The 26,490-nt window shown below is 49.7% G+C and overlaps 1 protein-coding gene across 1 annotated transcript in view; it reads left to right on the top strand.

Annotated features, from left to right (window-relative positions):
• Positions 1–3,161: 3,161 nt before the first annotated feature.
• CCBE1 (collagen and calcium binding EGF domains 1) overlaps positions 3,162–26,490 on the top strand; it is a 213,231-nt gene continuing 189,902 nt past the window's right edge. Inside the window, exons 1-2 of the mRNA XM_045296239.1 lie at positions 3,162–3,298; positions 3,751–3,831. Coding sequence (XP_045152174.1) covers positions 3,162–3,298; positions 3,751–3,831 — 218 coding nt within the window. The remainder of the gene's footprint in view (positions 3,299–3,750; positions 3,832–26,490) is intronic.

Genomic DNA, 26,490 nt, shown 5'->3' with positions numbered 1-26,490 from the left:
GTGGGGATTGTAGGGCTACTAGCCCATTAGAGCATTAGCACCTTTGGCACTTCTAACCCATGTCTGGCCTACCACTCCTTGCAGTCCACATTTGTCATGAGGTACGCTCGAACAGGCACCGGAAACTTGTTTGTTTGTTTAACATTGTATTCGGGGCTCTTACATATGTAATTACAATCCATAGGTCCATTAGATCAAGCATAGTTGTAAAATTGATGCCATCATCATTTCCAATACATTTTCTTTCTTCTTGAACTCCTTGATACCGGCTCTTCTTTATCCCCTCCCTCCCCCTCCCTACCATCTCCTGTGAACTCTTATTATTATTATTATAGGTTTTTTTCAGCCATAACTTACACCTTCCAATGTATACATTCACCTACAATTCTGATATCTCTTCCCCTTGAGTGGGGTTATACAGTCATCATCGCTATCAGTTCCTCCTTCTTCCCCTTCCCTTACCCTCAGGGAATCATTTCTCCCATTACTGTTTCTGAAGGGTTTATCCATCTTGGATTTCATGCATGGAAAGATCTTACTAGTACCAGTATACATACACAGGTCGAGCAAGATTAGCGAGGTAAAACTAAGGCCATAATAGTGGGAGGAGGAAATTTTAAAAAACTAGAGGATAGTTCTGTGTTTCATCAGGGCTCTACTGCTCCCTGGATATATCACCCATTACCTGTGGCCCTTCTGTGAAGGACTGTCCAGTTGTCTTACAGGTGCGCTTTGGATCTCCACTTTGCCTCTGCTCCTTCCATTTGATTGCTTGTTTTTAAACTTCTGATACCTATTCCCATTGACATCTCATGATCACACAAGCTGGTGTGCTTCTTCCATGTGGGCTTTGTTGCATTCCCGCCAGATGGTTGCTTGTTTAACTTCAAGCCTTTAAGACCTCAGACACGATGTCTTTTAATAGCCATGCACCATCAGCTTTCTTCACCACATTTGCTTATGAACCCATTTTGTCTTCAGCAAGCAAGAATATTTTAGCCAATTAGTCTATGGTCTAGAAGGGAAGATAAAGCCAGAAATAGGGAGTACAACAGAACAACTGCAGAATGCTGTATTTCAACAATTTCCAAGGGAACAGGAGAGAAAGTGTCTACCTTATCTTGGTTAAAGGTCAGACCATGCAGGGCCTCTGCCTTGCGTTGAGCTGTCAGCTCCTTCCCACGGGCCTTGCCTAAACCATGGGATGTAGTACAGCTTGAAGAAGGCAGTGAAGTTCAGACTGTCCCATAAATGCACTCTGTTACACAGAAGCCTGGGAATGTCTTTTCCAGAGTTCATCTTAAGACGATCTTCTCCCACAGGTCTGCACCAAACTAGCTGTGTTGCTGTCAACAGAAATGAAATAGGGCCACGTCTGCCTATTACAGCTGCACAAGAGGGAAGGAAAATCACCATCTCCCATGGGCAGCTGCTCAAGGCAGATGCCCACGAGGCTGAGGTCAGACTGGCCCACTCTACCCTCTAACTTCCCTTACCCGTGATGATACCACCCATCCCACCCACACCACAGCCGATCTACTTTCAGCTGGGCTCGACAAATCATTGCAATGAACTCACAGACAATACTCAAAGTCACGAGGTCTCCAAGGTAGTTAACAGTTTACAAATGCTCAGGATACAATTAGTCACACAGGACGGCCTCTTTTAAGTGTGCCCACTGGCAGGCCTCTTTCTGGTCTTTGGCCTTTCAGCCACCGGGCTTATTGGTTGGTGCCCTGCTCATGCAACGTTACAAAGATCTTTTAGGATTGCCAATAAATGTCCAGAGGGCAAGCTACTCTGCCATAAGCCTTAGCCTGAAGGTGGTCAGCTCTAGCTCAGTGGGTCAGCAACCTGGCTTCCTCAGTTAGTAGGGCAGTACCCTACTCCACTGAAAGCACTCAGCTTCACTTGCTCTGCAGACTGAGCAGCCCACTGCTCTGTCTCCTGCTTGCACTGCGGGCACTAGGTCCATGTCCTGGGATTTCAAGCTACTCCACTCTCCTGGCTATTATCTTTTGCTGGGAGCGAGAAACCCACCCGCTCTTACTGCTTCTGAGACAGCTCATTTCAGACCCAGCAGGGCGGCAACAATGAGCGCTAACAACCACTCACAGCTGAAGTACATGACCCCCTTGGTGTCTTCCCGCAGCCTCTTAATGCAGATCCACAAGGAAAAAGCCACCTGGTGGCAGTTAGAGAGAGTCTGACTAGAAGAGACCTATTAAATAGCTCACTGCCCTCTTCTCTCCAGGAGAGTTTCCAGGTTACCAGAAGCCTGGCAGCAGGAATTATCAGGCACCAGAGTGTGGTTTGGGATCCCAGCAGTGTCCAGTGTGCAGCTCGGTGTGGTGGTGTGTGCGGCAAGGAAACAGCCTTAGTCACTAGAGCAAGAAGATGTAACCCCCCCCTCCCCAAGAAAAAAGCTGTGGAGAGCTCCCACCACCTCACCCGGTCGCCCAAGCCAAGCTGAGAAGAAGGTAGTTGAGGGCTTTCATCTGAGGCATTTTAATGAAGACAGACTACACTCTAACGGAGCTATTTCAGATTTCAAAAGGCAGCTTGGGAGGCTCGCGGTAGCTTGTCAACTCCGCCTTCCTCCCCCACAAAGCCACCCGCCCAACGCCCAAACGTGGGACAGCGGGAAAGCGCAGGGTAGTGGTTCTCGGGGGAGGTGGCAAGCACGGGGTGACCCTGGCCCTTACAAATCAGCTGACAGCAGAAAGGAAGCTCATTAACCCCTCTTCTCCCCCTCCCCTTCCCCGGGGTGAGGATCGGCTCCTCCTCCTCCTCCTCCTCCTGGTGGCGCGACCCTGGTGCGAGATGCAAAACGCCGCCTGCTTTCCCAGCGGAGGCGGCCGGGGAGGAGGGCGCAGTCCAGTGCCGAGCCGGACCAGGCTGTCCAGCGACCAGGGACTTCCCGAGCGAGGCCAGCCGGCCCCCGAGCCCTCCGCGCCGGGCCAGCACCGCCCGCGCCCTCTCCCCAGCCGCTCTGGGGTTTGCCTCCAGCACCCCAGCTCCTAGGCGGACCCCCAACCCCACGCAGGTGGTGCAGACGCCCCTGCCCGCGCGCGCCCCCTGCCGCAGCGGGAAGGCGACGCCGAGAGCCGGACGCCGGGCTGGGAGAGAGCTCCGCGCCGGGAGCTGCGCGAGCGTCCCCGATGGTGCCGCCGCCGCCGCCGCCGAGGCGGAGAGGAGCTGCCCGGGCGCAACTGGGCAGGAGCCTGGGGCCGCTGCTGCTGCTCCTGGCGCTCGGACACACGTGGAGCTACCGAGAGGAGCCCGAGGACAGCGACAGGTAGGCGCTGCCAACCCCGGCGGGAGAGCCCGCGCCGCGCGCTCCCCGAGCCCCGGTGGGTGCGCGCCCGGCTCGCGGGGTGCGGGCGGGTCCTCCTGTGACCGTCCGCCCTGCGCTGCCCCCCGGCACGGACCGGGTGCGCGGGTGTCCATACCAAGCATTGCACTCTGCTGCCGGGTGACAGCCTGTGTCCGCGACCCCATTGGAGGGCCTGGGCGCGGCGGGACCCCGACCCGCCTTCTTGCCGCCCTCCGCGCCCCGCCTGCGGGCACCAAGCGCGAGCTCCGCGACGGCAGCTTCTCGGGTCTCCGGAGCTGGGCGACCCTCTCCTAGTTGGCCTCTGTCCCCAATCGGGCCACCGCCCGCTGTCGCCAAGGGGCCCCAGTGCGAAAGCCTCCGGCAGCTCATCGGCTTAGAATAAACCGAGCGTCCTCTCCAACTTTTTTTTGTAGAGAAATTTGCTCTGAAAACAAAATAGCAACGACCAAATACCCGTGTCTGAAGGCTTCGGGCGAGCTCACCACGTGTTTCAGGTAAGACTGGGGACTCCGGAGTCCACAGCGCGCACCCAGGAGGGGGATTCGGACGCGCTCAGGGGGCCCGGGGCGGCATGGGAGCGGTGAACGCCTGGTGCGAACTTTCGCCGGTTGTTTTCTGGACCAAAGGAGCGAACGACCGGTACCCAAGTCTGCGACTCACGCCCGGGACTGTTTGCGTGGTGGAGGGCGGCGGGCGTGCTGGACAGGAGCAGAAGGGGGAGTGTGAAGTTGATGGAGAGAAGTGGATGCTGTGGTGGTGTACGCGGCCAGGCATCGCAAAACCAAAAGGCTGCTTTGCGTTTTGTTTTGAAAATACAAAGTCAACCAGGAAATACTTGCCAGTTGACTGCCGCTTGACCTTCTTTGGGGACTGAGTGGGCAGAAGGCTGAGGGGTGGCCGAGATGGCTGTGTGAAGAGTAAACAAGAAAAGGTCCAGCTTGTCGAGACGCTGGACAAGGACAAGAAGGGACAGTCTTTCTGAACATGTGGTTCACAGGCCACCTACACCAGTCTCCTGGGAGCTTCTTAGAAATTAGCCTGGATAGGGGGCCAGGCATCCGTAGCTTAAAAAACGCCCCCCGCCCCCCTGCAGTTCTTAGGTTCCCTGGTGGTGTAGTGGGTTACCGAATAGGCTCACACCTACAAAGTGAGTAGCTGAGAGCAAGATGGAGCGAAAAGACTTCCTATTCCCATGAAAGTCTCAGAAACCCAGAGTGGCAGTTCCACCCTGCCCTAGAGAGTAGCTCTGAGTCCTCTGAGTGTGGTTTTGTCTGTTGGTCCTCCTGACAGTGCAGGGGGAGGAGCGCCGCTCTGGCTCTGCAATCCCTTGGAGGTGAGGATGGAGTTGTTTTGTTTAGAACCTTGGGGGTTCTTCTTGGCTTCGGTTCCAGCGCCACCACTGGTCAGAAGAGATGTGTCTATAAATATGCATAAATTGACTTCTATTTAAGAGGACTTCAAGGGCCACGAGTCCCGGTGTGCCAAGTGCTTGAGTGCTAGCCAAAAGGTCAGCAGTTCAAACCCACCAGCTGCTCTGCGCGAAAGAGGATGGCAGTCTGCGTCTCTAAAGATGACAGCTTTGGGGAACCACCAGGGGCAGTTCTTTTCTGTCCTATGGGTCTGTATTGACTGACTCCATGACAATGGGTGTGTGTGTGTGTGCGCGCGCCCGCAGGAGAGTGTGTGAGGTACTGGGTAATGCTCAAATACAATGTATCGCTCTCTCAAAGAATCTAACCATCTGTTTGGGGTGCCAGGGGGAAGACCGGATGGTTTCAGTTAACATGCATCTTCAAATACATTTCAGATTAATGACTTTGAAAGGAAAGTTAATGTTTACTACTTACCAATTGGTAGCAAGTAACTTCATTTCATATGCCGAGAGAGAGGTTCAGGTGTAAGTGGTTCCCCAGCTGGTTCCTTTGTGGTACAATTGCATTGTTGGTTGCACCGAGTACCATGCTTTTGAGTATGTTGTTGACCATGGGGATGATTAGAGATGGATTAATTGGCAGTAAGTCATCAGTCTTGGGGAAGGCCTCCTCCAGCCACATGGGGAGTGAACATTGACCAAAATACATGAGCGGTAGTAAGGGAGCCCTGGTCACATAGTCTAGGTCATGAGTTAGGCTGCTAACTGCAAGATCAGCAGTTTGGCTCTGGGGGGAATGGGGGATGAGGCTTTTTGCTCCTGTAAAGATGTACAGTCGTGGAAATCCAGAGGGGCAGTTTGATTCTGTCTTAAAGCCTCGCTGGGAGTCAGAATGGACTCAGTGACAGAATTGTGTGTGGGTGTGTTCTCTCTTTGAGCAGAAGAGTTTGGGGCATGATCAGCTGCTAACCTAAAGGCTGATAGTTCTAACCCATCCCGGGTGTGGCCTGTGGAAGGAAGGCCTGCCAGTGACCTACCCCAGCATGAATGCCAGCGGAAGAAACCCTATGGAGCAATTCTACTCTGTCACCCGCAGGGTCCCCAGCCACAGCAGTAGAGGAGAAGGGAGGCTGTTCAAGTAGCAGGTAGAGCGTTTCCGAGGTCACCTGGGGAGCCCAGGTCTGTTAGCAGGGGAAAGGAAGACCTGGTTTAACCTGGTCTCAGTCATGGGTTCATCCACTCCATCAGGATTCATTGTTCTCTTGTTGCCACAGCATAAAGCCTCTAATTTCACGTGGAACGTTTGTGTCCCTGATACGGCCTGCCAGTTTGTACAGTTCCCGAAGGTCAGATGCCACATTAATCAGTGACAGTTGTGAAATGCCTCTCAGATCCTCTGCAACACCCCACCCCACCCCACACAAACACTTGCTTCCCTGATTATTGCTCTACTCTGGTTTCATTTGTTATGCAAACCTCCTGTCCCCTTTCCCAGGTGTTTCTTTTGCACCAAGAATCTAGAACCAATAATAGTGTCTTGATATGTATTTTCTACTTGTAAAACAAAACCAAAAGTGCAATTCGCTGCCATTGAGTCGATGCTGACTCATAATGACGGTAAAGGACATTATGTCCTTGTGGGTTTCCAAGATGGTCCTTGTTTGCCAGGAGCAGAAAGCCCCGTCTTTCTCCTGAGGAGCAACTGGTGGTTTTGAACTACTGGCTTTGCAGTGAGCAGCCCAGTGTGTAACCACTGCACCTCCAGGGCTTCTTACTCACTAGCAGCTGTGTAGAGAAACCGCCGGGCAGACCAAGCCAAAAGGCTTTTTTCTAGCAAGGGAAGGAGCAGAGCACTCTGGTGTGGGGAATGGGGGCACAGAAGAGAGGATACTTTCAGGTTGAGAAAGTGCTGATGGCCCTTGTCGACATTGAACGTTGAGGGGTTTGGGATCCAGATTTAAGTTGCGTGCTTTACGGATGTCAGGTATTCGCTGTGGACCCCAGTGGTCTCATTATTTCTTTAACTGACTCGTTTCTTCAAGGTGGTTATTGATTCTGTGCCTTTATTCTGCTTTTGAACTCCAAGAATTGGGGGATTGTGTATCCTCTGGTTTGTGAACTGGTGGATGACTCAGACCCTTGCTATTCCAAGTGTGGTTTAGAGACCAGGGGCCTGGCCATCCCAGGGCACATGTTAGCATCCCAGGTCCTTCCCTGCATCTCCTCAATCAGAATGCACCTTTGAATGAGATGTGTGACCCAGCTTGAGAAGCACGTGGTAGAGAACCCTGGGACCCTGTGCAAACCAGTTTGGAGGAGGAGCTGGACAGGTGAGCTTGACCCAAATCACTGCCATTGAGTTGATGCCCACTCATAGTGACCCTATAGGTCAGGGTAGAGCTGCCCCTGTGAGTTTTCAAGTTGGTAACTCTTTAAAGGAGAGAGGAGAAAGCCTCATCTTTCTCTCAAGGTGAGGCTGGTGTTTTTGAACTGCTGAGCTTAGGGTTAGCAGCCCAACACATAACTACCATGCTACTGGGGATCCTGCTTCTACCACACCAACCTTAGATGGACCAAGCACCAGCGTGGCGCAGGGTCACCCTGGAGTGAGCTGTAGGTAGGCTGTGCTGCCTTGAGTGGAATGTGCCCCTGTCAGGAAGAGCCTGCTTTTGATCAGGCCTCTTGTGGGGAGCAGGTTTCAGCACAAGTGAAAGAATTTTGGACGTCTCATTTGATACTTCTTAAAAAGGGCTTATAATTTATAGTAAACACCATTTGAATGGGTGATGGATGTAAAACTAATTTGAATCTGGTGGTTGTAAGTCATCAGTCTGGTATGTCATGGAGCCCTGAGGGATTTGGGGGAGGGCAAGATGGTCTTGGCATATTCTTTGTCCTGGGCCCCCTCACCTCCATGCCCTTCAGCCTTTTGCACTTCTGTTTCACTTGATTCACTTAAGCAGCACCTTTCCCCTTTCACCCTTTGGTCTTTTGTGCTAAGTAAGTAAGAAGGAGGAGGCGAGGGCTTATTGTGTATTTAGTACAGTGCTATGCCCTTTACAAACGTGGTTTCTAATCCTGGGCGGCTTTTTTCTTTGCTTCCCTGTTCTTTGGACATTATTACAGAGAAGGAATTTGAAACTCAGAGGAGTTAAGCAACTTGCCCCAGGTCACAAGCTAGTAAGTCCAGTGACTGACTCAAACCTAGGTAATCCCAGACCTGGCATCTTGGTCAGCGAGATGGCTGCATCCAGATGGTTGCTCATTCAAAGGACCCAGTTGCCACCCAGAGCACACCTCTGCCACACCCACAGTGGTCTTCCTGGGTTAGCATTGCCACTGAGGTCTCTTTGAGACGGTTGACCGTAGAGTGTATACAAACATCTTTCACACTTGCTCATCTGAACCACGGGGCCGCCTGTTGGCAGGCTCTCCATCATCTCCCCCAGCACATTGTCTTGAGTTCAACCCCCACCAACCTCCCCACCACCGAGTTTAATAGGCACTTGTTGAAAGAATGCCAGCAATGGCTTACACAGCTCAGAGAACACATGTCTGCTCAGCTTAATCATCTCACGGGGGCATATATTGTACATCAGCAGATAGGATATTGGAGTTGGGGTGTGTTTTATCTGGACTCCATTAAAAAAATTTTTTTTAAGAATGGTTTTTGTGTAGAGAACTTTTATGAAGGATGTCCCAGAAGAGAGAAAAACCAGCTTGCAAGTCTAGCTCTCCAGTGCGTCTCTCTCTGGACTCCATTTATTACAGCCAAACCAAGCGATCACGTTCTCATGGCAGCCCCGCTCTTGTGGCTGCTAAAATTTCCCCCACGCATGAATTTTTCTTCTTTCTCAAATTGTGTCTCTGAATGAAAGGTTTATGTGCTCACATTTCAAGGGTGTCATCCACGTCGCTGAACTGTATGGAGATGTAGCTGACTTGGTATGTGCTGTGTTTTGTATCTTTTCACTACCATGAAGAGATTTTGTTGTTGTTTAACTTTCCCCTTCATTGGTTTTTAGATCAGTAAAATGCATGTTCAAGGTGTCTCATTAAATAAAGACCAAGGTCTAGGCTTGTTTATAAGAAGGATAGATAAAATACAATTTTTCCTGGGTTAGACCATGCCCAACAAATACTCAATTCATTTCTTTGGTCCATTGATCAATTACAGAGTTACCGATTACAGATTATGAGTGTAGTAATAGACATTGAGTTTAGCAGACTGTTATAATCCCAGGTCTTGAATGACTTACAGACTTGATTTAGGTCAAGGCCTTTGCAGGTGTAAGTACTATGCAATTGTATTGGAGGCCTTCGAAGATATAAGCACTATACAATTGTATCGGATTTCAAGGTCATGGAGTTAAGTTTTACTATCTGTGGTGGGGAAGAGAGTAGAAGCAGTTCAGGATGGCTTTATGGGAAAGAGAGGACCTAACCTTATTCTTGCAGGTAGCTCTGACTTGGAGTGCATTTTTTCTCAATTGCATGCATTGTGATTGCCATCTTTGAGGTTACTGAACCTCCAGGGAGTGGTATTGCCACCCTCCCTGCCCCTCCACAATGCCCGTGTTCCAGCCTGGTGTTCCAGTGGTGTCTTAAGAGGTAGAAAGTACCCTCGCTGATGGTGGCCCCTGCTCATATGAGAAATGACGACTGGGGATTGCAAAACCTTCCACTTGTCTTTGAGATAATATATCAATGTTCCAAACCCTGTGAGAATAGGGGTGTTCACGTGATATTTCTGTAACTGTGCATACTTGGAATTTGAAGAGCAAGAAGGTCATTGGATTAGAACTACCTAGCCCTAGTGAAGGAGTCTCTCGGGGAGACTGGAGAACACACTGCTCTCGGAGGCCAGCGAGTGCCCAGAGCACTTTGATAAAGCACCCAGAGTGCAGTCCGAGCAACTCAGCCTTCATTCACAAATAACCTTGTTCTCTGTGACTTGGAGCAGTTTAATTGCTGTGCTTTCATTTCCTTATTTGTAAAGCACAGGTAATGTTAGTACCAAGATAGAATTGAAATGAGAATTCTAGAACACATTTGGTGCTCATTCAGAACCTGTACATCAGGGGTTCCCCACCTTCCTCATGCCGCAACCCTTTAATACAGTTCCTCATGTTGTAGTGACCCTCCAACCATAACATTATTTTCGTTGCTACTTTGACTGTCATTTTTCTACTGTTATGAATCGAATGACCCCTGAGAAAGGGTCGATCGACCCTGAAAGGGGTCGCGACCCCCAGGTTGAGAACCACTGCTGTACCTGGACTGAGGTATTTGTTCAAGCAGAACAAGTGCATCCTGCATGGTTTAAAATCAAGAAAGAGGTGTGTCAGGGTTGGATCCCCTCACCAAACGTACTCAATCCGTGTGTGGGGCAAATCAGCTGAGCAGCTGGACTACATGAGGCATCGGGATTGGAGGATGGCTTATTAACGTGCAATATGCAGATGACACAACCTTGCTTGCTTTGAGGCACTTGATGGCAAAGATCAAGAATTTCAGCCTTCAGTATGGATTACAACTGAAGGTCAAGACAATCAAAATCCTCACAACCGGACCAGTCAGCAATACCATGATGCATGGAATCAAAATTATAACTGTCAAGGATTTCATCTTATGTATATCCACCATCAATGTTCCGGGATCAAAGAACACACTGTACTGGGGAAATCTGCCACACAAGATCTCGGTCAAGTGTTGAGCAGGAGGGATGTTACTTTGGGGACTAAGGTGCACCTGACCTCAGCCATGATATTTCAGTCTCATATGTGTATGCAAGTGGGACATTGAATAAGGAAGGCTGAATAAGAACCGGGGCATTTGCGTTATAGTGATGGTGAAGAATACTGACAGTACCATCGACTGTCCAAAGAACCAAGAAATCTGCTTTGGAGGAAGTATGGCCAGACTGCTCCTTAGAATTGAGGAAGGTGAGACGGGTTCACATACTTTGGACATGTATCAGGAGAGACCAGTTCCGGGAAAAAGACATCATGCTTGGTAACGTTAGAGGGGCAGCCCCCTGAAAAAGACCCAGAGTGAGATGGATTGGCAGAGTGGCTGCAACCTTGGGCTCAACCATCCTCTGAGGAGGTTGCAGGACTGAACAGGGTTTTGTTCTGTGACATCGAGGGTGGCAACGAATCAGAAGGACTTGGTGGCACCTAACTCCAAGGTAGGGTTGCTGCACAGGTGAAACAGGGTCATATACAATGAGAGCCTGGACAGTGTGTGGGCTGTAGGAAGTGCTCTGAGTGTGAACTGGTCCTTCATCATCATCATCAGCGTGGTCCCCAGGGCAGAAACGCTGGGTGCACGAAGCAGGTGCTCAGTGCACATTGTTGACTTTCATTTGCAGGTTTCCTGAGTGTCCCCATAGATATTTTTGACAGAGAAAGTTCAGACCACAGCCAGGGACACCTAGGATGTTTGTATACCAGGCAAATACCGGTCATCTCTCAGTATTGTTCCAAGGTACCTTAAGAAAATTAAAGAGGTTCCTTTTGCACCCTGCCTCCTCCAGAGCCACCCAGGGGTCCTCCTGCTATGGCCTGAAGAGCCAGTGGAAGGCATAGTCCATTATCATGTGAAGTTATTCCTTGTTAGAGTCTTTCTGGCACAGGCAAGCTGCCAAGTCCGGTCCTGAGATCCTCAGCCCAGCTCTGGCTTCTCTCCCCTGCACTGTATCCTTGACTCAGTGTGAAGGGCAGCTCTCTGAAAGGTTCAGAACAGGAGGCCCCCCATTGCTGAAAGCATTTGTATCTTTACATCAATCTTCAGCACTGTAACACAGAGGGAGGGAGTGGTGTGAACATTGTGGGAGGCAGAGTGTGCAGGGTGGTTTTGAGTAAAGGCTGAAGGTGGCCTTCTCTTCTGCTGCAATGAAGCCCCTGAAGGCCCAGACTGGCCCAGACTGCGAGGCTATGGACCACTGCCCCTCACTCACCACTGGCCTTAGAGGCTTGCTCCCCCAGGCCTGGATAGTACAGGTGCTCCAGACATGCCGGCAAATGAACTTATGAGTGTTGAAAGCAAAGGAGTATGCACTTTGACTTCCGTCTGTTAGTCTTCCAGAACGTCCGTTGCTCTCCAGGTGTGCGGCATCCCTGTAGCTGCGAGACGCAAAGGCTGTTATAACCACCAGAGATTACCTGTACTTGTGTGCGCTGCCAGCGTTCTTTTCATTGGCTCCCAGCTAGACCTGCTTCCCTGTCGTGACTAACACGTGACAACACCTGCAGGGGATGTCTCCGTGTCTGCTGAGAGGAGAGGCAGCACAAGCACTAACCTCAAAGTGGAGGTCACAAGTGTAAAGGGACCGTCTCTCATGTTCTTTTCCTCCCTCATCTCTCCATGCCCGCCCCAGTCATTCCTTTCACTGATCAGAAAATCTCAGGTAATCAAAGAAACTTCACCTTTCTTTTTTTTTAAAACTTGAACTTTCCCCTTTTCATTTCGGCGCTGTTGGGTACCGTCGAGTCGATGTGCAACTCACTGCGAGCCTCTGCCGCAGCATCGAACTGCCCCAGACCCTATTCCAGACAGACGGGAACCCGAGCAGACTGCGCGATCTGCCGGCTGAGGAGCAACGACACGGATGTGAGCCACGCACAGCTCCTCACCGAGTGCCTCGCCATTGCCAGGCTCCCTGCCCAGTGTGGGCTGGGGTGGTCTAGGAAACCCTGGGGCTCCTCTGGCCCACTTTTGACTGGATGGCAGTAGGTTGGGTTTTTCAATACTATCGTAGAGCCAAGGAAACCCCATGGTCGCTGTCACACCTGGCTCACCCCTGTTGGGATTGGAGTTGCTGGAATTGATGGAGAGAAACTTTTTCAATGAATAGCAATGCTTCCCTTTATACATGTGGTCTCCATGAGTCAGAGTTGGCAACCAACAGCAACTGTGGGCTTTGTAGGGCACGCTCAGCCGAACCCAAGCCAACAATGCTCTTGAGTTGCAGCCTCATCATTCTTCCACAGACTGACTGATGGGTTTGAACTGGTGACTTTGTGGTTAGCAGCCCAACACCAGCTAACAGCATTGCCAGTGTCCCGGTAGTGCCCAACGTATGATGTATTCAAGTTATGGTGAGCTTTGCATATGACTATGTGTGTGAACATCTTACTGTTAGCGGTAGATCCTACATACAGTGCTGTGGTGGGTCCATTACTAAGATTATCATTCTTAGACGTTGACTGGTGGAGTGGATTTCTAAACAGACTGATAAGAAAAGGCAACAGTCTTGAAGTGAACACACACACACACACACACACACACACACACACACACACACACACTTTGTATTTACATCAGAACCAGCTTAATGGCAGTCATTCCAACAGAGCCTCGTGCCCTGTCATGATATCGGGCACCTTTCCTGTGTTTATTGGCCGTGCGTGTATTTCCTTTGGAGCAGGGCCTAGTCAAACCATTTGCCTGTTGGGCTGTTTGTCCCCAGAGGCCCCTCAGAAGGAAGCCCTCTGCTCTCTCCCGTGCAAGTTGAAGAGCAGGTGTTGGGACGCAGTGCTGAGCAAGGCAAGACCTGAGTCACTTTCACTTCATAGGAGCAAAGCGATCAGAAACAGCCAACAATGGAGGGCGGGAGGCCCCACCAAAGGCAGCACTCTCCTGGGGGACCCCTGGGGGCGCTCCAGTTGCTGCTCCCATTGTCCCTGAAGCTGGTGCAGCCTGACTTGCTCGGTTCACTTCCCTTCATCTTTTCAAGTGAAGCTGGCATAGGTAACCCCTCCCTCCCCCTCCCCGGAAAGTGAATGTGCTCTTTACTTGGATACCCCCTGTCCTTGGGGAGAGAGTTTGCATTTCAGTCAGACATTTCCACAACAGGGCTCCTCACTTCCCCAAACCTGTGGCCCTCCTGCTCAGCAGACAGTGAGACAGAGGGCATGCCTGGCCCAGAGCCTGGAGAACAGAGCTCTCCATTCTGTGTGTTTGTTGCTTTTCTTTGGGGGCCAGAGAAGCCGGCAGCGATAGCATCTGCAGGCCTGCTTCTGCCAAACTAGGCCCTTCCTTTTCCGTTCCAGAGTGTGGCCAATGAGTTTCATTCAGTCAGTCAGTCAGTCAGTCAATGCTGGTTGAATACTCACTAGGAGCCAAACACAGAGCTAGGTGCTTAGAATACAGTTGTGAATAAGCTGACCAACCAACCAAGTGAACGCTCTGCCCCCACCCACCCACGCACCCCACCCCCGGTCTTAATCCAATTCATCTAGTTAAAAGGGTTTAGAGCCAAAGAGAACACCTGTGGGCCTTCTAAGATAGCTTTTTTGGCCCCTCTGATTAATGTCGCATTTAGGGGGCTAAGATGCTGACATTTGCAGGGACCCCACTGTGTCCTTTCAGCAAAAGAATCCCGGAGGCTCCAAGCAGTGATGGTGTTCTCCAAAGGTTTTCCTGCGGAGGCAGGAGGCATCGCTAGCAAGAATGCAGCACTGTCCCAAGCCTCCTGCACCTAAGAATGATCAGAATGTGGAAGCATTTCAAAGAGTCGGCTAAGCCTCTTACTGTTTGATGTAAGGAGGATGACTGGTGACCTCAGAGTGCTGCCCAGGGAACAAACACTCCCGCCCTGCTCGTCTCACCTTGGCCAGCCTCACTGCCCCCAGTACATACATACCCCGGCAAGGTTCTGTTCTTCCAAGGGTCTGAGCCATTTGGAACATTTCTTTTGGTATCTGGAAAGGCCAGTAGGGGGCGGTGTGGCAGATGTGACACCTGCCTGTTTAATCTCCATTGAGCCACATCAAGGTGGGAGCCTTCAGGCTAAGAGCAGGAGAGGGCGCAGGCTGAATTCTATGAAGGGCCTTCAAAACACTCCTAAAAAGTCCATTTAAAGAGATATTTCCACAGACTTTTTGAAATCCTCTCATATTGCAGTTTTGTTTAGTGTGTGTGTAAGAGACGTGTGTGATATGAAAGATACGTGTGTGATATGAAATGGGGGCCACATCCATCTTCCTCTGGCGAAAGTCGCTGCTTCCTCTCGACCGCACAGAGTTCTCGGTGGGCTCCACTGGGCCCTAATCGTCGTCCACAACAGACGGGAGTGCTACCTGGTCCCGCGCCATCTCCAGAATCAGCTGCAGGTCCAACCATCTCGATCCTTCAGGTTGTTGTTGGCTGCTGTCCTCAAGGTGGATCCCCAGCCCTTCTGCACCCATCTTCTGAGAGCACTGTTGAAACCGATGCAGCATGCCAGCCTCCACTGCCAGGTGGGCGATGGCTGTGCCTGAGGCGCTGTAAAGAGGTGTTGTGAGTGCCACGTCTGACCTCATCCCGCCAGCTACACAAATGGGGAGAAAAGCCACCATCAGCACCAGCTGTCCAAGAAGACAGATCCCCGCGAGGCCGAGGTCAGGCCCGCCCCACCCTTCTGCCTGCCTTACCCATCCTGACACCAGAGCCCGGCCAGGTTTGTTCTCCTTCTCAGCTGAGTTTGAGATTGCATCTGGTGGCCGCCCGAAATGCACAGATGATGTTCATGGTGATAGGGTTGGTTAGGGAAGTTCACAGGTTATAGGGCAGGTGAGAAGCTCCATGGTGCAGTCACAACAGTGTCTTCTCTGCCAGGCCCACAGCGAGGCCTCTCTGGCCCTCAGCTCCTTAGCCCGGCCTCCTCCCTGCTTGGGCTAGGTGACAGTGCTCTTTTCAGACGGTCAGTAAATGCCCACATGGCTTGCCACTCCACCATAAGCCTTAGCCTATGGGTCCTCCAATTAAGTATCTGGAGGCACCCCACTCCACAGAGAAGCTTCCTGCCCAAAGGCACTGGCTGCACTTCCTCTGTGGGCTAGGAAGTCCACCACCCTGTCTCATGCTCTGGCTCTTGGTTTTGTTGTGACTGCTCCCTGGCTGCTTCTGTGGGGTCAAAGTTGTCTTCTGGATCAGGATGTTCAGTGCACAGGGATCTTGGGGTCCCAAGGATGTGCTCTACTCCTGGCTCTTCTCTCTTGCTGGTAGTGAGATGGCTCCCTTCATGCTTCTGAGATGACTCATTTTATATCCAGCAAGATGGCAATGGCAGTTAATCCTGTTAATAATTACTCCCCGTCGAATCCTATCAGTGCCTTCTTCCTACCTTCTCTTACCCAAGTCCATCAGGAAAGGTCATTTGGTGGGAGCAGCAGAGATGATGGCTAGAAAAGTCGCCTTAAATAGTTCCCTGTAGGTGTGTTAGGCTGGGCCACCTTCTCCTTGGGAAGAGAGAACTTTATCACCAAACCACTGCCCCAGTCCTCTGAGGATGGCCGAGATGGCTGTCAGCATGGGCAAGCCGCTCCATTGAAGATCACAGGCCAGTGGGTGAAAGATCTTGTGGATCCAGTGCATTTTAAGCATCTCGGCGCTGGCAGGGGTCTCCACCTGGTCTCCAGAAGTCTGGCTCCACCAGCCTCTCTCCATGTGTCTTCACAAGGATGTCTCACAGGAACTGAGCCAAGAGACAGACAGACAGACAGAGAGAGAGAGAGAGAGAGAGAGAGACTCCCACCTCCAAGGAGGAAATGCAGGAGTTCCCAGGATCCTCAGGAGAAGGCCATGCCCACACAGAGGCCTCATTGGCTATATCCTGATTGGCAGGCTAGACTCCACCCCTTCACTCTTAATCCTCAAACTGACACCAGATGATGTAACTACCACACCCTGTGTTGGAGAACTGGAAAATTCCGGGAGTGTCCTCTGTACCAGACAGTGCCTGGCTTCAGAGATTTGGTCCCGAGTGAGAATGACCAAACTAGGGACTGTGGCCTGTCTTGTCCTGGTGCGCTAAGAAAGGTTTTACATTTTAATAAACAGGACTGTATGTGAAAAGGAGCCCTGTTGGTGTAGGGCAGTGGTTCTCAACCTTCCTCGTGCTGTGACCCTTTCATATAGTTCATGTTGTAGTGACCCCGACCATAAAATTATTTTCATTGCTACTTCATAACTAATTTTGCTACTGTTACGAACCGGGCGACCCCTGTGAAAGGGTCATTCAACCCCCAAAGGGGTCGCAACCCACAGGTTGAGAACTGCTGGTGTCGTGCTACTCCTAAAGCCAGCAGTTCAAAAACCACCAGCCACTCTGCGGAATGAGGCTTTCTACTTCCATGAAAAGTTAGTTTTGGAAACCCATAGGGGCAGTCCTACCCTGTCTTATAAGGTTACTTTGAATTGCAAGACCGCTGGTCAGAGGCTGAACAAATTCTCTCTCTCTTCTGTGGCCAATAAGCCGTGCCCTTCCTCCAGGTCCTGGTGCCTGAACAGCAAAGCTCACACTGTTAAAGTCTGTCTAGGCCGATTGGCCATGTGTCCTCTTTCTTTCTCGCCATCTCCTTTCTCATCTCCGTGTCCAGTGGTGGAGAGTACTCAAGAAACAGATGAAGGGTTAAAGTGGGTCAGGAAGGGTAGCCCACACCTCACAAGAGCTGAGTCTCAAGAGGATCCGTTTTAAATGACCTGATGCAAATCCCACCCCTTCTTGTGTAGTATTGCAAGGCTCTCAGCTGGCTCACTGGAGCTACTTAATGACCTTTGGTTCTCTTTTTTCCCCCCTGAACATTGGCTTTGTTCCTGCACTGCATGAATCTTCTCCCAATATGTAAACATGGCTCAGCCTATTATAAATGAAAGCTGCTGTTTTTGAAAGCCTGGTGTCAAGCTGGGCTTTCCTCCCTTGCAAGCATCAAACAAAAACACGCTGCTCCCCCCACCTCCACCCCATGATAAGAATCTGTGTGTTGGTGTGACCACATCGTTATAACCCCAGCTCTCTATTTTCCCATATGTCTTCAGACCACGCTGCCCCCCAATGCATGTCTCTCCATAAGGCATCTGAACACACACGATTGTGTCTTTTGAGTATTATGTCAGCAATGATGCCGACTAAAGCGTTGACACGGGGATTCCGATAGATGAAGAACCGGAAGGATGATTGCATGCCACATACAGAGTGCCCTGAGGTTCTCCACCAGGGAACTCTTTCCATCTAAAGCCAGCACGGCATGAATTGGCTCACAAGTGACCTGCGTTCTTAATAAAATTGCAGGCTTTGACAGTTGAACGAGTGGGGTTGTTGCTAGCTGCCATTACGTTGGTCACTGACTCATGAAGTGCCCATGCATACTTGAATGAAATGCTGCCGGTCCTGGGCTACATCCTGTGACCGGTTGCAGACTGGAGGACTGTGGCCCGTGGAGGTGGTGGGGGGAGTGGTGGTTGAGGGTTTATATACACAGCCAAACATACATGAGTTCGACCGTTTCTGACATGGACCACTGAGGGACTCTGATCGCTGCTTCAAGTTGGGCAGCCATCCTTGCCCTCTGCTTTCTGAGCTGTCCCTCCCTCGCTGATATCAGTTCACTGCCCCCACCTGTGGTTACTATGGAACCTTTCAAGTTGCTGTTGTCAGGGGGGCTCACGGAGATAGTTCTCACAAGAGCATGTGGAGAAAGACTGCTCTCTACTCCGGGCGTCAACAGATAGAGTCTTGGAAACCCTCAGGGACTCACTATGAGTCAGCATCGACTCGACTCGACTCGACTCATGGTAGTGCATAAAAGAGCATAGCGGTCATGGCAGGACTTTTTCATTTTTTTAACTACTGAAGCCATCATTAAGTTTAAATAAGATTGTACGGGGTATTTGTTGTTTAAGCTTTAAAGATGATCTCAGGGCAATAGGTTCAGGGGTTCAGACAGTCTCCATGGCTCCAGGGACTCGGCAGGTGCTGAGGAATCAACATTCTCCTGTGCAGTTTCCTCATTTTGATCGAGATTCATCTCTGAGACCTTTGATCGAAATGTTTCATCATGGCAGCCAGGTGCCACCCAGTTGTTCTGGTCTCGGTGAGCGGTAGAGTTTTTGTTTGGCTGTGATCTGGAGGTGGATCTCCAGGTCTTGCATGAGGAATGTTGGTTTTAGTTGCCGTCAGGTCGATGCTGATTCAAGGAGACCCTATGGATGCAGAGCGAGACTGTCCCACAGGGTTTCCAGGGGTGTGACCTTTCAGGAGAAGATTGTTCTGCCAGTCTTCTGAGGTGTCTATGGGTAGCTTCAAACCACCAACCTTTCAGCTAGTTGTCACATGCTTCACTGTTTGTGCCACTCAGGCCCTCCTATAATCAGTGTCTTGTTGTCGAATGTTGTCACATTGATTCCTACTCATGGCAACCCCGTGTGGTAGAGCTGCCCCATAGACTGTCTCCACTGTTACCTGTATGGATGCAGTGCACCAGGTCGTTATTCTTTCTCCTGCACAGGTGCTAGTTGAGTTCAAAGCTCCAGCCTTGGAGCTAGGAGTGGAGCACTTGGCTGTTTGTGTCACTAGGGACTCCTGTCATGAGTGGCACACTCGATCATAGAGGATCTACAGGGATGGACATTTAATGTTTGAAGGGCCACCATGAAAAGCTCCCAATGAACTTCTAACACTGTATCAGCGGTCCCGCTCCCTTGCATCTTCTGTAAGTCCTTGACACACCCACTCTTTAGGAAACACAATTTCCAGTCATGGCACACCTAGAAAATTGTGATCTGTGAAGTGCAATTGAGGCCCATGAAAAGAGAAGTTCAGGGCTGGAGCTGCCTGGTCCCAGAGGCTCTGGCAGTCTAGCATCACCCTGACGTCTTGGCCACCTGGCACCTAGTTTATGGCAGTCACTGTGGTGGGTGCTGCCGAGAAACCACTCCACACCAACACTTAGACCAATCAGCTCCATCAGTTCCCTGCACCTCCATTTCTACGTCTGTTCGCCCTCATAAGCACATCCTTCCCTGACTTCTTGTTGTTGGGTGCCATCCAGTTGGCTCTGACTCACAGGGATCCTCTGTACAACAGAAACACCACCTGGTCTTGGGTCATCCTCACAACTGTTCTGACGTTTGAGCCCACTGTTGCAGCCCCTGTGTCCATCGTCCATGTGAAGCCTTCCTCTTTTTGCTGCTACACTTTATCAAGCATGATGTCCTTCTGCAGGCAATGGTCTCTCCTGATAACATGTCTAATTTCTATCAGAAAAATTCTCCCCACCCTTACTTCTAAGGGGCATTCTGACTAACTCCTGCAAGACGAGTCTGCTTGTTCTCTTGCTAGTTCATAATAACGTTCAACGTTCTCCACCAAGATCATACATAGTTCAAATGAATCCATTTTCTCCAGTCTTCTGTATTCAATATCCAACTTTCACAGCATATGAGGTGATTGAAAACACCCTGGCTTGAGTCTGGTGCACCTTAGTCCTCAAAGTAACCTTACTTTACAATACTCTACAGCAGTGGTTCTCAAGCTTCCGAATGCTGCAACCCTTTAATAGAGTTCTTCATGGTGTGGTGACCCCCCCCTCCCAGCCATAAAATTATTTTCGTTGCTTCTTCATAACTGTAATTTTGCTACTGTAATGAATCAGGTGACCCCTGTGAATGGGGCGACCCCCAAAGGGGTTGAGACCCACAGGTTGAGAACCGCTGCTATAAAAGGTCTTGTGCAGAAGATTTACCCAATGCCATTTGATCCAAGCAGACAGAATCCTTAACTTCAATCGTTTCTCCATTTCTTGTGATGTTAACTGTCAGTCTGGGTAGACTAGAGAAACAAATTCATAGACACTCATGTGTGCAGGAGATAACTTTATATCAAAGAGCAATTATGCATTAAGAAAACATCCCATCCCAGTCCAGATCAAGTCCATTAAGTCCGATATTAGCCCATATGTCAATACTAGTCCACAAATTCCTCTCGAGACTCACACAGCCATGCAATAATGCTGAATGCAGGAAGATCACAGGCCAGTGGGTGGAAAGTCTTGTGGATCCAATGGCAGTGGAAGTATCTTAGCACTGCTGTGGGTCTCTATGTGGCCCCCCCAGCTCCAGGGCTCTGGCTCCATCAGTGGGGCTTGTCAGGAGGAAGACGAAGCAGAGTGTCTCCCACCTCCAGGGAGGAATACAGGACTGCCCAGAATCCCCAGGAGAAGACCATACCCACACAGAAGCCTAAACAGCTGTGGCCTGATTGATAGGCTGGCTGCACTCCACCCCTTCGCAAGTTGATAGAGTACATAACTGCCGCAGTTGGTCCAGTTGTGAGGATCTGGATTACCTTTACATTGAATTGTAAGCCACATTGGAGGCTGCGGTCCTGCAGCTGCAACAGCGAGTGCTTCAAGTCCTCTTTACTTCTCTGCATATCACAGGTTGCTACTGTGCCTCCAACCCTGAAGCCACACTCTTCTTCATATAACCCAGCTTCTCTGATGATTTGCTCAGCATATAGGTTGAATAATTATGGTAAGAAAATACAACCCTGACACACACTTTTCTTGATTTTACACCATGAATCTTCCCTTGTTTTGTTCCCACAACTGCATCTTGATCTGTGTATAGGTTCTGTGTAAGCACAATTAAGTGTTCGGGAGTTCCCATTCTTTTCAAGGTTATCCATAGTTCGTATGCTCCACACAGTCAAATGCCTTTGCACAGTCAATAAAACACAAGTAAAATTTTTTCTGATATTCTCTCCTTTCAGCCAAGATTCATCTGACATCAGCAATGATATTTTTTGTTCCAGGTCCTTTTCTGAATCTGGCCTGAACCTCTGGCAGCTCCCTGTCAATGGACTGCTGCAACCTTTGTTGGATGATCTTCACCAAAATTTTATTTGCATATGATATTGATATTGTTCTGTAATTGGCACATTCTGTTGGTTTTCTTTTCTTGGGAATGGGTACAGACATTTTTCTTCAGCTTCACCCTGAAATTACGCATCAGCAAGTGATGGTCTGTTACACCGTCATCCCGTGGACTGATTTTAGCTGCTGACATTGAGCTTCCCCGTCATGTCTTCCTACGGATGCCGTCAATTTGATTGTTGCGTCCTCCATATGTGGAGACGTCCACGTGTATATTGCCTTTTGTGTTGGTGGGAAAACGGTATTTGCTGTGAAGAAGTCTTTGGTCTTGCAAAATTCTATCATATGTTCTCCAGCTTGGTTTCTATCATCAAGACCCTATGTTCCAACTACTGGTAACATCCTCTGTTTCCAAATTTAGCATTCCAATAACCAATAATTATCAGTGCATCTTGATTGTATGCTTGTGCAAATTGTATCAATTTCAGACTGAAGAAGTTAGTTGACTTCTTCAATTGCTTCATCATTAGATTGAGTGGTTTGTGCATAAATTTGAATAATGGTTGTATCGATTGGATGTCCTTGTATGAGGGTAGACATTATCCTATCACAGGCAGCATTGCACTTTAAGAAAGTAGATCTTGAAATGTCTCTTTTGATGATGACGCAATGCCATTCTCCTTGATTGTGTCATTCCCAGCATAGTAAACCATATGAATTTGATTCAAAGTGTCCACTACCAGTCACTACACTTTTAGCTCATTAATGTCTAGAATATGAATCTTTATTCTATTTTATTTTTAATGAGTTCCAATTTTCCTAGATCTATACTTCCAAGGTCCAATTATTAATTCACGTTGGCCGCTTTTTCTTTTCATTTTGAATCGTGCCCCATCAGCAAATGAAGGTCCTGCAATTCGTTACTTCAACCATGTCATTATGGTCACTATTACTTTAAGAAGGTAGCCCTTCCTCAGTCACATGCAGCCCCCTCTGGCCTGAGGGGCTCTTCTTCTGGCACGATCGTCATCCCCAACAACCTGCTGCTGCTTATGCCATCAGGATTGCACTGGCTCACTCCTCACAGGCGGGCTGCCCGTTCCCTCTCCGTAGTCTCTTCTCAGTCTGGAAGCTCTGCGGAAACCTGCTGGCCTGTGAAATGCCAGTGGCATAGCTTCCAGCAGCACAGCAGCACACAAGCCACCACAGTACAAAAAAACGGACAGGCAAATGGTGTCTAGTTTCAGGAAAAAAGGAAACACAGTGCATCTTTGCCTTTCTCGGGCTCTGTCCCAACTGCTTTGCTCAGCCCCTTGCGACTCACTGTGGGATTACCCTAACCCATTGGTGGGAACTCACATGCACACAGCTTGAATGTGATGTGTGTCTTCTTTGGTGCAGTCCCAAGGTGCTGATATTGTGTTCCCCTTGCTGTCCCTGGAACAAGGGGGCTTCCTGTACACCTGTTACACTTGTTAGAGTCATAGCGACCCCAGAGGACTTGGCTAGATAGGGTTTTCTTGACTGAAGTCTTTACAGGTGCAGATTGGAACTTCTGGAAGGGTTTCACCATCAGGCTTTTAGGTCAAAGCCAAGTGCTTAAACAGTCTTTTAAATACTAACAACGAGAGCGGTATTATCTTAATTGAAATTCTCTAGTTTACCTCTCTGGGTTCTAAAACCCATTGCAGTGACTATGCAGAACTCACTGACAAAATTCATGATTAAAGGGCTTATTAAGGAAGTTAACAGATGGTAATGCCACTGAGAAATGCTCAGGGTTGAGTGTTTATCATGATGTTACAGTGTTCTTTCTGGTCTGTTAATCATGCTCAAACGGGCATACCATTTTGCTGTGAGCCCCAACCCAAAGGCATTCAGCTCAAGTTCTGGGAGGGTCCCCAAACACAGTCCTCTGAGTTAAGTGCCCAGAGGCAGCCCACTCTGCAAGCCAGCCTCCTGCACAAAAGCACTCATCTTTACTGCTGTGGGGTGGGAAGTCCATAACTCTGTTCCATGCTCTGGCTCCTGGTTCGCTGCTGCTCCTCTGAGAATATAGCTGTCAACTGGATCCAGGAGGTTCACTGCACAGGGTTCTTAGGTCCAGAGGATGTGCTCCAGCCCTGGCTGTTGCTGGCAATCAGATCCTCTGTGCTTCTCAGAGGGTTTATTTCACAAACAGCAGGAAGGCACTCCAGGCAATCCTATATACCATTACTCACAGGTGAATCCTAGCATAACTTTCTCCACCTTCTTACCAGAGACAGGGAGGCAAAGGTCCTTTGGTGGGAGTTAGAGACTTTAGCTAGAAGAGGCACATTAAATAATTCACTGCCCCTGCAAAGGCTTGCACAACTTCAGAGAACTCTGCAATGCATGGATTTGGCTTCTGAAGAAAGTGCTTTAATAATGAGGGGAACTGTCTCTCTCTTTTTGGAGAGGTATTTTAAAAGGGTGTTATGAATTGAAATGTGACTTCCCGAAATATATATCGGTGTCCATGGTAGTTACAGAAATCTGTTGTCAATTTGAGACTTAAGAGTAATGGGGCGGAGTTTAGCCTGTCAATCAGGTCGCAGCTTGATGACCTCATTTGCAGGCACTAAGGCAGTGGTTCTCAACCTTCCTAATGCCGTGACCCTTTAATACAATTCCTCATGTTGTGGTGATCCCTAGCCATAAAATTATCTTCATTGCTACTTCATAACTGTAATTTTGCTACTGTTATGAACCGGGCAACCCCTATGAAAGAGTTATTCGACCCCCAAAGGGGTTGTGTGACCCAAAGGTTGAGAACCGCTGCGCTGAGATAAATAGCTCATTGGAAGTGGGACAAACATTCACTTCCTGAGAGACATGTTTGCTGACAATACACATGGAGCTACACTAGAGCCCTGGAGCTGAAGGAGCCCCATGGAGACACAGCCAGTGCTGAGAAGCTGCCACCACCACTGGATCCACAAGACATTCCACCCACTGGCCTGTGATCTTCCTGCATTCAGCATCACTGCATGTGTTGCGTGAGTCTGAAGAGGAATTTATAGATTGGTCTCAGACATGTGGGCTAATACCAGACTTATGGACTTGATCTGGATTGGGCCAGGATGTTTTCACAATATTTGATTGCTCTTGTATAGAAAGCTCTTTCTTACGCACATATGAGTGTCTATGAATTTGTTCCTCTAGTCAACCCAGACTAACAGAGGCCTAATCCCTATCCCTGTGGCTTGGAGCCTTGATGGCGTGTTCAGTTACATGTTGGGCTACTGTGCAGGGGGCGGGGGAGTCTGTTTCCTGCTCTTTACTGTGCACTTAATTACAGACACGCTTGCCGCGATGATTTACAGAAATTGCCCTTTCCACTGACCAGTAGGCGAGCACGGACTAGTCTCTTCAATGGCTTGACTTCCCCCTCCCTGCCGGGTGCTCTAGGCAGAACTGGCATGACATTTCCTTGGACGGATGTGTCCTCGTCCATCCCTGCCCTGGAGAGCTCATTCTAAGGTGACAAGATGATAAAGAGGCCCTTTCTGACGGTTGGGTGGGCTCCAGTTATCAACTCCACATGTGGAGTTCACATGTATCAGGTTTAACCGCAGGTAGGAGGAGGAGCTACTCTAGTGTAACTGGATAGCACATTGGGCAGGGGGCTCTGGGAGACCACCGTTTTGTCCACCCTCCCGCTGTGGCTCCGCAGGAGCCCTCTGTACCTCACTGGGGGGATGAGGTACCCCCTTAATGGAGTTGCTTTCCAGTGGTATCCAGTGAGGCCAGTCTGTTTCTGAACTGGCACAGGGCCTGTGGGCAGAGAGGGCGATCAGGCCAAAGCCAGCCAAGGTTCCACACAGGCCTGACAATCTGTGTGGGATGGCCATCACTCTTTGCTCCCCACTGGGCCGAGAGGAGGAAGTGGGCTTCGTTTCTTGCCCGGGGGCGGGATTGCTTTTCATAAGGATGGGTATCTTGACTGTAGATATCCTCTGAGATATTCTTTGTTATGAATTGAGTTTTGTGTCCTCCCCTCAAGGGATCTATTGAAGTCCCAACAGTAGGCCTGTGAATGCAACCCTCTTTCGAGAAGGTTTCTCTTTGCAGGTGTTCCTAGTTCCTGCACAACAAGGTCATACAGGTATAGGCTGGGTCCCGAACCTCATCTCGTCTGATTGGCAGCTGGCTGGCCCAGGAGTCTCAGTAATGTGGCAGTGGAGAGCTCCTCTGTGATGTGGTCTGACATAATGTAATCATGTACATGATGGGATCCGCTGTGGGCAGTCCTGAAATTGTGGGAAGATGAGGTTGGAGTTTGACACTGCCCTCGGGTCACATTGATGGTCCCTTGGTTGTGGCCTACTTTGTATATGAGTAGACACTGCGGAGACCGACGTGGCTTCCTGCTGGGTCTGGATCCTGTATCTGGCTCATCAATATCCGGGTCTTTAGACTTTTGCCAATAGCTCACCACCTTGCCTGCTGACTCTGGGAACCATCAGAGCCTGCCATCTCACCTGCCGATTTTGGATTCATCGCCTTCTGTATCCTCCGGCTGTGGTCTGTCTGCTGGTGCTGTCTGTCTTCCTGCTTCCTGTCCCTACTTCCTGGTTTGTCGGCCCCGGCAACTACTCGAGAGAGGAAAAGCTTCCCACTTAAAATCTGACCCATGAACGAAAACCAGACCAGACTCACCCCCTTCTACAACCGTGCGAGCCACTTTCTTGAAATAAATGTTTCTATAGGTGGGTAGGTAAGTAGAGATATTCCCTGGGTTAGCTTCACTAGAGCACCTAGGGTAACACAGTGCCTCATAAAAGAGGGCAGACACGAAGATGGAGCCCACAGAAGGAAGACAGATGCCGTGAGGAGATCTGTGTGCTGCCAAGGTGTGCCAGGAGACACCCAGGACTCAGAGGCTGCATCTTGCCCTTAGAGCTACCAGAGAAAGAGCTCAGGCCCTGCTGACACCTCCAATCCAGACTTCCATCCTCCAGCGCTGTGAGAAAATGAATGTCTTGTTTGTGAAGGCTACTTGCTCTGGAGTTTTGTTTGGGAGCCCTGGGAGATGAAGCTGTCTACAAGAGGATTGCATCCTTGAGCTGCTCACCGCATCTCTGAAATGTCATCGGTAGCTTTTCTTAACACCCCCT

The sequence above is a fragment of the Echinops telfairi genome, unplaced genomic scaffold (assembly GCF_000313985.2).
Source record: "Echinops telfairi isolate 266 unplaced genomic scaffold, ASM31398v2 ScPeMD7_7400;HRSCAF=8409, whole genome shotgun sequence".
Lineage (NCBI taxonomy): Eukaryota > Metazoa > Chordata > Mammalia > Afrosoricida > Tenrecidae > Echinops > Echinops telfairi.
The sequence above is the reverse complement of the archived record's forward strand: the minus strand, read 5'-3'. Positions and strand labels throughout refer to the sequence as shown.